The 9147-nt window shown below is 47.5% G+C and overlaps 1 protein-coding gene across 1 annotated transcript in view; it reads left to right on the top strand.

Annotated features, from left to right (window-relative positions):
• Window positions 1-8596, top strand: part of ZNF671 (zinc finger protein 671) — a 10905-nt gene extending 2309 nt beyond the window's left edge. The window contains exons 2-5 of the mRNA XM_011960445.1: window positions 4636-4762; window positions 5537-5659; window positions 6611-8057; window positions 8105-8596. Of these exons, the coding sequence (XP_011815835.1) occupies window positions 4636-4762; window positions 5537-5659; window positions 6611-7821 (1461 nt within the window). The 3' untranslated portion in view covers window positions 7822-8057; window positions 8105-8596. The remainder of the gene's footprint in view (window positions 1-4635; window positions 4763-5536; window positions 5660-6610; window positions 8058-8104) is intronic.
• Window positions 8597-9147: the final 551 nt, after the last annotated feature.

Genomic DNA, 9147 nt, shown 5'->3' with positions numbered 1-9147 from the left:
TGTTTTTGTTTTTAGTAGAGACGGGGTTTCACGATGTTGGCCAGGGTGGTCTTGAACTCCTGACCTCAGGAGATCCACCCGCCTCAGCCTCCCAAAGTGCTGGGATCACAGGCGTGAGCCACCACACTCGGCTGAGACCCCATTTCAAAAAAAAAAAAAAAAAGTTCACTACCTCTCCCAGTCTTGCCAAGTGTAGTAGAAGGATCTCACCAATCCATCTGGCCAAAGATTTAAGGTGCTTCTCTAATCTTTGTATTTGTCCAGAATGCTGTCTCTGTTTTTGGTAACTCTCTGGAACTTAGGATGTACTACATTCTGTCATTATCCTGAGGCCAGAAAGGTAGGAACCAGACTCTCTTGATGTCGCTGGGATGTGGTGAGGGTGTTGAATGTGTTCCGGTTTCTTCTGTTTTCATGATGCAGCTGAGCATGGGTATTTATCTCCCGCTGCCTGCATTAAGTTAGTTAGAGGACTAAATGCCTAAAGTCGTGTTTGGACAGCATCCTCTGATTCTCGGGAGATAGCCTCTGGGTGTAGACTCCTTGTATATCCACCTTTTTATTTTCTGTAGTTTAGGGCCACTCAGGAATGCAAAGCCCCATTGACTTCCAGAGTAGTTTTTAAGGAGACAGTCTCTTGGGTGGGAGTTATAGAACTTGTGATACTCAGTGCATGGCCAAAGGAAGAATGAGTAGGCCTGGATTTTATCATTGAGCCATATGGAAGCCTCATGAAGTGCCATGCTTTGGCTCTGGCTGTTTTTTTGTTTGTTTGTTTGAGACGGAGTCTCGCTCTGTCGCCCAGGCTGGAGTGTAGTGGTGCGATCTCGGCTCACTGCAACCTCAGCCTCCTGGGCTCATGCCATTCTCCTGCCTCAGCCTCCCAAGTAGCTGGGACTACAGGCACCCGCCACCACGCCCTGCTAAATTTTTTTGTATTTTTAGTAGAGACGGGGTTTCACCGTGTTCGCCAGGATGATCTCGATCTCCTGACCTCGTGATCCACCTTCCTCAGCCTCCCAAAGTGCTGGGATTACAGGCGTGAGCTGCCGCGACCGGTCGGCTCTGGCTGTTTTATTTGCTCTGTCAGCTCCCTGATATAAGTTTGGTAGAAGCCAGACTGTTAAGTAGCCGCTAGAAGTGTGTGCTGTGAGCCCCATCTGGAGAGTAAACTGGAGGTGCGCATTCCTGCCCCTTTTTTGCAGTGATCCAAGGAGGTGTAGCTCCTAGAAATATTTTCATGCCCATTTAATTCTGCCTATTTGTTCTGTGAACCAGGAAGACTTGCCTAGTTCCTTCTGCTCTCAGAGGTAAGAGATTTAGGATGGAGCCCTTCAGGAGGTAGCTTTAAAAGATGGAGCACTCTATGCATGGCATAAACCTCTTCTGGGGAGAAACAAGGGCTGTTTTTTTTAAAGCCCCTTCTCTGCACTACTTATAGGGCATGAAGACCCTGGAAGTGCTTGCGTGCCCATATCAAACTGCCACTTTTTTGTTTGTTTTTTGAGGTGGAGTTTCGTTCTTGTTGCCTAGGCTGGAGTGCAATGGCACCGTCTCGGCTCACTGCAACCTCTGTCTCCTAGGTTCAAGCGATTCTCCTGCCTCAGCCTCCCAAGTAGCTGGGATTACAGGCACGTGCCATCATGCCCAGTTAATTTTTTGTATTTTTAATAGAGATGGGGTTTCACCACGTTAACCAGGATGGTCTTGATCTCCCGACCGCAGGTGATCTGCCTGCCTCGGCCTCCCAAAGTGCTGGGATTACAGGTGTGAGCCACCGTGCCCGGCAAACGGCCAAACTTTTTTCTGTGATCTAGAAAGATGTGTATTCCAGTCTCCTCTGTTCACAGAGCCAGGAGGTTTAGAGTGCAGTTCTTCGGAGAGAAGAATTACAAGTTGGGACACTTGTGTGGACTGTGGTCTGTAGAGACCACAGGAAAAAAGCAGTAGTTCAATATAGGCACATTAGCACTTCCAGGGTCTTTCTTCCCTGTGAGTAGTACAGAGGTGCTGATGTCTCCTCCCCTCAGCTCTCTAGAGTTGGTGAATTAAGAGCCGAATCATGGATAACCTTAGAGTTAGGAACTATATGTGAGGTCCACACCATCCTCTTCACAGGAGAAGGTGTGTGTTGGGGATTCCTTTCTCCGTTGTACGAACAGTGCCCACAGTGGGGTCCATGGTTGAGTGTTCCTCAGCTTTTCTTACCTGTTTAAGATAGATGTTTTCTCAGTTGCCTGGTGATCAGGTGTCTCTCAACTAGTTTCTCACTTTCAGAGGGAATAGTCTGTAAATAGGCATGTATTTCATCTGTCCGTGGGTGGAAAGAGTCAGGAGCTTCGTATTCTGCCATCTTGCTGACATCCCCTCTCTCACTCTCACTTTTGAACCACCTGAAGTAAGAGAAACACACACTGATAAGTTCCTTCAGTGCAGGGAATGAGCCTGCTTCACTCAGTGTTGCTAAAGCCTCAAAATACCTTAAATGCCATGCAATAGATTGTCTCAACCTACTTTAGAACCGTTTTTTTGTTTTTCAGGCAGAGTCTCATTCTGTCACCCAGGCTGAAGTGTAGCAGTGCGATTTCAGCTTACTGCAACCTCTGCCTCCTGTTCAAGCTATTCTCAGCCTCTGGAGTCGCTGGAATTACAGGTGCGTGCCACCATGCCCAGCTAATTTTTATATTTTTAGTAGAGACGAGGTTTCACCATATTGGCCAGGCTGGTCTCGAACTCCTGACCTTAAGTGATCCGCCCACCTCGGCCTCCCAAAGTGCTGGGATTACTGGTGTGAGCCACCATGCCTGACCATCCATTAGCTCTTTTGACTAAATACATTTCCCAAGAAAGACAGGCTCATTGGGGGCAGTTGCCTCACAGCAAGTTCTGGTTTTTTTTTTTTTTTTTGAGACAGAGTTTTGCTTTTGTTGCCCAGGCTGGAGTGCAATGGTGTGATCTCAACTCACTCCAACCTTCGCCTCCTAGGTTCAAATGATTTTCTTACCTCAGCCTCCCGAGTAGCTGGGATGACAGGCACCTGCTACCACGCCCTGGCGGGTGTACAATAATTTTTGTATTTTGAGTAGAGACAGGGTTTCGCTATGTTGGCCAGGCTGGTCTCCCAGAGTGCTGGGATTACAAGTGTTAGCCACCATGCCCCGCCAGCAAGTTCTTACCAAAGGTTTACTCTAAGGTAAGTTGTTCTAACACAGAAAATGTTTCTGCTCACATTCCCTATACTGGCGTACCTTGTCTTACTGTGCTTCACTCTATCACACTTTGCAGATACTGTGTTTTTACAAGTTGAAGGTTTGTGGCATCCTTGAAGTCATACATTGGCAATTCTTGCAATATTTCAAACATTTTCATCCTTATTATACCTCTTGTTGTGATCTGTGATCAGTGATCTTTGGTGTTACTATTGTAATTGTTTTGGGCCATCATGTGGCACCACGAGCCACACTTATACGAGACGGGCAGGCTTAATTGTTAAATACTGTGTGTCTTCTGACTGCCTCACTGACCAGCTGATCCCCATCCTTCTCCCTCTCTTCAAGTGTTCCTGTTCCCTGACGCACAGCAATATTGAAATCAGATCAGTTAATAACCCTACAGGGGGCTCTAAGAGTTCAAGTTAAAGGAGTAGTTACACATCTCTCACTTTAAATCAGGGGTGTCCAGTCTTTTGGCTTCCCTGGGCCTCCAGCGCTAGGGGTTGCATCTCAACATGAGATTTGTAGGGGATACACATCCAATCCATATCAAGCAGTGGTACAATGTGCAACAAAGAAATGGAAGAGGATTGAGGATACCTGAGATCTTCATGTAGTTTGAGGTGCCTGTGATTGAAAAAAGGAACAAGGCCAGATTGGGAGGCTTTCAGAGCAACAATAGGGCTTTCCTTGGCAATGGGGCCATTGGTGGTTTGGGGCAAGATGGGATACTGATTGTTGGCAAGCACTTTTTTTTTTTTTTTGAGATGGAGTCTCGCTCTGTCACCAGACTGAAGTATAGTAGCATGATCTCGGCTCACTGCAGCCTCTGCCTCCCAGGTTCAATCAGTTCTCCTGCCTCAGTCTCTCAAGTAACTGGGACTACAGGCACACACCACCATGCCCAGCTAATTTTTTTTTTTTTTTAAGTAGAGATGGGGTTTGATCTTGTGATCCACCCTTGGCAAGCACTCTTAATGCTATGTGTAGAGTGACATTGGGGAGTCCAGGGAGATAGGGTGGGTCAGTAGGGTGGTGGGAAAGCTGGAGATGTGAGGGAGATGTAGTCCAGAGAGTGATGTGTATGAGTGGAGGAAGTGTGAGCTGATGGTCCTGTGACTTGGGGCTTAAATGAGAAAAATGAGCCTAGGTTCATACCTGGGATTTGTGCTCTTGGGTACCCCAGGGGAGTTGGCTGGCTCAAAGTGTAAATGGCATTTATCTGTCAGCCTGCCTGTTGTTGCGGTGGGCTGACACAGTGATTTCTGGGGTAATCACGAGAGAGTGAGAAGCAGTGGTACCAGTACCTGGTATCTCTGACTTGGGAACCTGGGAGGTCAGTTAGCAGGATGTTGTGGGTAGGCAGACTGGGGATCATGGGTCAAGAGACTTTTTATGACCCTTCCTGTCCCTTTTGTTGCAGGGCTGTGTGGTCTTTGAGGATGTGTTTGTATACTTCTCTCGGGAAGAATGGGAGCTTCTTGATGATGCTCAGAGACTTTTGTACCATGATGTGATGCTGGAGAACTTTGCACTTTTAGCCTCACTGGGTAAGGTCCTCATGCTTTTCTCCTTCTGTTCTTCCCATGGTTGGATCATGAGCACTGCTTCCTTCACCAGTTTCCTGGAGCAGGTGCTCAGGGTGCCAGGGCCAAGCTGTATGGAGTGTCCTTCCTACTTGCTGAGCAGTCCTGAAGCCATGCAGCCAAGGGTTTGGGGTCATGAGACTTGTGGTTTGCCCAGTGGATCTCACTAGCCTTGTTCGCTTTCTGTACTGGTGACTCTGTCCAAAATTATGATGCCTCTGTGCCCAAGGTTCTGCCCCCTTTATCCAGGTGACATTTTCTTTTTCTTTTTTCTTTCTTTTTTTTTTTTTTTGAGTCAGGGTTTGGACCTGTTGCCCAAGCTGGAGTGCAGTGGCATGATCTCAGCTCATTGCAACCTCTACCTCCCAGGCTCAAGCCATCCTCTCACTTCAGCCTCCTGAATAGTTGGGACTACAGACACGCACCAGCACGCCCAGCTAGTTTTTTTGTAGAGATGGGGATTTGCCATGTTGCCCAGGCTGGTCTTGAACTCCTGAGCTCAAGTAATCCCCTGACTTGACCTCTGAAAGTGTTGGCTTACAGACATGAGCCACTCCACCCAGCCCAGGTGACATTTTCTAGGGCCTGACCTTGTCAGGAGTTATAGGCACTTACATGGTCACTTACCTTTGGTCTATTCCTGCACAGCTCCTCCCAGGTTATTTTTCTTAACTGTAGTCCATCATAGGGTGGGTTGCCATGGACCTGTGCTGCCTGCTCACCTGTTCTTTCTCTTAGGAATTGCATTTTCTAGATCATGTGCAGTCATTAAACTAGAGCAAGCAGAAGAGCCCTGGGTGTATGACCAGGTGGATATGACTTCAGCCACAGAAAGAGAGGCCCAGAGGGAACTTAGACGTGGTGAGTGGATATTGGGGAAGGGCATGATGTCAAAACTGGTTTCAGAACTGTCAACGTTAACTGTTCACGTCAGTGTTTGTTTCCAGGGCCAGTGGCCACACAGTGTTTCTATCTGTCCTTCCCTGTTGTTGACACGAAGACATATCATTTCTAGTTTGTTAGCCCCTTGCCATCCTCACCACTGGCCTTCACCTTACACCCATGTTTTCCCACTATTCTGTCTGCATTTTTTGGCAATATTGACCGGCTATTAATGTTCACAAGATGTGCATATATTCTTAGTCTTTGAACACCAACTGCTCACTTGTAGTTGGATTTTCCTGGAACTGGATACATTTTTCATAGCACTCAAAAGTCACTAACAGTCAAGGCCCTACTGGAAGCCATTTGTTTGCTCCCATTCTTTATTATTATTATTTTTGTTTGTTTGTTTGAGACGGAGTCTAGCTCTGTGGCAAAGGCTGGAGTGCAGTGGGGTGATCTCCACTCACTGCAAGCTCCTCCTCCTGGGTTCACGCCATTCTCCTGGCCTCAGCCTCCCGAGTAGCTGGGACTACAGGCGCCCGCCACCATGCCCGGCTAATTTTTGTGTGTGTGTGTGTATTTTTAGTAGAGACACAGCTTCACTGTGTTAGCCAGGATTGTCTCGATCTCCTGACCTTGTGATCCACCCACCTTGGCCTCTCAAAGTGCTGGGATTACAGGCGTGAGCCACCATGGCCAGCCTATTTGGTTTCATTCTTACATCCTGGCCCTTCATTGGCCCTCCCCCATGGTATGACCTCCAGAGGCTCACTACCTCAAAGCCATTCCTTCCTCACTCTGACCATGCTTCTCATCCTGAAAACAGTTTCATGAACTTACTCCTGCGTGTGTCAAACGCACATACATGATGGGGTCGCCCCTTCCCACCCGTAAACATGCATTTAATCAGCATTTCTGTGTCTTCAGGTTGTTGGTATGGAGTGGAGGATGAGGAGGTATCTTCTGAGCAGAGCATTTCTGTAGCAGGAGTGTCACAGGGGAGGACTTTCATGGCAGAGCTGCAGACTCACCCATGTGACATATGTGGCCCAATATTGAAAGATACCTTATACCCAGCTAAGTACCATGGGGGAAAAGCCAGGCAGAAACCATACTTATGCGGGGCGTGTGGAAAGCAATTCTGGTTCAGTACAGACTTTGACCAGAACCAGCCCAATGAAGGGAAACTCTTCCTAAGGAAGGAGAGCAGAGACTCCGTGAAAAGCTGCAGAGTCCATGTGCCAGAGAAGACCCTCACATGTGGGAAAAGTGGGAGAGACTTTTCAGCCACATCTGGCCTTGTTCAGCATCAGGCCTCTCACAGCAGGATGAAGCCCCACAAGAGCACTAAGCTTGTGAGTGGCTTTCGCATGGGACAGAGGTATCACAAGTGTGGTGAATGTGGGAAAGCCTTCACCCGCAAAGACACACTTGCTCGGCATCAGAGAATCCACACTGGAGAAAGGCCTTATGAGTGTAGCGAATGTGGGAAATTCTTCAGCCAAAGCTACGACCTCTTTAAACACCAGACAGTTCACACTGGAGAAAGGCCATATGAGTGCAGCGAATGTGGGAAATTCTTTAGACAAATCTCTGGCCTGATTGAGCACAGGCGAGTTCACACAGGTGAAAGACTCTATCAGTGTGGCAGATGTGGGAAATTCTTTAGCAGTAAGTCTAATCTCATTCGACACCAGGAAGTTCACACAGGAGCCAGGCCTTATGTATGCAGTGAATGTGGGAAAGAATTCAGTCGGAAACACACACTTGTTCTGCACCAACGAACTCACACTGGAGAAAGGCCTTATGAGTGCAGTGAATGTGGGAAGGCCTTTAGCCAAAGCTCCCACCTTAATGTACACTGGAGAATTCACAGCAGTGATTACGAGTGTAGCCGATGTGGTAAAGCTTTCAGCTGCATCTCTAAACTCATTCAACACCAGAAAGTTCACTCTGGAGAAAAGCCTTACGAGTGCAGCAAGTGTGGGAAAGCCTTCACTCAAAGACCCAACCTCATCAGGCACTGGAAAGTCCACACTGGGGAAAGGCCTTATGTGTGTAGTGAGTGCGGGAGAGAGTTCATCCGGAAACAGACACTTGTTCTGCACCAGAGGGTTCACGCTGGAGAAAAGCTTTAAGAGTGTAGCAAATGTGGGGAAACTCTTAGGCCAATGCCCCCAACTTACTCTATGGTGGGGAACTAGCAGTAGTTAATGAGTGCAGCAGATACAGGAAAGCCTTTCCATGGAGGCTGAACCTTACCCGCCACTGGAACCAGACACAGGCCTTAGCAGTCCAAGCAATGTGCTGTCTCTGTTCAGCCTAACAGCTCACCCTAGAGTGGAACTCTGGGAGCAGCCATTGTGAGGGAACCATCACAGGGGCTCCCTCATGCTGAAACTCAGCATGAACAAGTTTCACATCAGTCAGAAGTGAAACTTCATAGATACGGACATTCCCACTGGGGAGATTCCCTGTGAGCACCAAGTATGTGAGATGCTTTCAACAGCTGTGTTGCACTTTTTAAATGGCTATTGGCCTTTGCTGGGGCAGGAGCCATCTGCCCCTACCATTTGGCAGAATCATACTGCGTTTACCATTTACCCCAGCATGCTTATGACAGGCAGACCTCTCCTCTCTCCCCAGTCCCTAAAAAGATTGTAAGTGGTCTCACAGCCCACTAGGGGTCTTAATTTTCTCTCTCTTGATGTAAATGGCATGGAAATAATCAGCTTTGTTCAAGAGGACACAAAAGGATTCTGCAGACAGCCTGCAGAGGCTTACCTGCGTTGATGGTTTGGTTTCATATGATGCTCATTATGGATATATCCAATCTCCAAGTCACCCAGCTCTGGAACTGCCTGCTTCACATTGCTCATTATAATAAAGGCCTGTTCTTTAAGCTACAGTTAATGTTGTGGGTTCTGTTTATTGTTTGGAGTCTATTGAGGAAACAGTTGTCTTCTCAGCATGAACAAGTTAACAGCTTTTGTGGGAGTCCTTGTTTTCTGTCCCTTAGAGCAAAGAACCAGTATGGCAGAGAACAGCTCTGATTACAGCTTTGACCTTATTTGCATTGCTGTTCAAGGCCTTCTTAGACAGACTGCAGGGCTTTGTGAGACAAATCATGTGACCTGGATGCCAGTTTTACTATGAGTTTGGAGGTAACCATGAAGAGAGATCAGCTGTAACAACTTCTAGAGCACCTGGGAGCATGAGTTTGGTCACTGGTTCCCATCCAGTGTTCCATATTTCCAACCACTTAGTGGGAAGCTGGCCGCTACTTCCTGTCAAGGAGTCTGTGTTCAGAATTTAGTAGGCAGGTGTCCTTGTGTGGAGGACCTCTAGGAGCCAGGTGGTGATTACAATTGGTATAGAAACACTGGGCGAGACTAATAGGGAGTTGAGGAGATTGCAGCACACTACAAAGGATGTGCCACTTTTTCTTTTTCCTTTTTTTTTTT

Source organism: Colobus angolensis, unplaced genomic scaffold, assembly GCF_000951035.1.
Source record: "Colobus angolensis palliatus isolate OR3802 unplaced genomic scaffold, Cang.pa_1.0 Scaffold510, whole genome shotgun sequence".
NCBI classification, from domain to species: domain Eukaryota; kingdom Metazoa; phylum Chordata; class Mammalia; order Primates; family Cercopithecidae; genus Colobus; species Colobus angolensis.
This window is presented reverse-complemented; position numbering and strand designations above follow the sequence as displayed.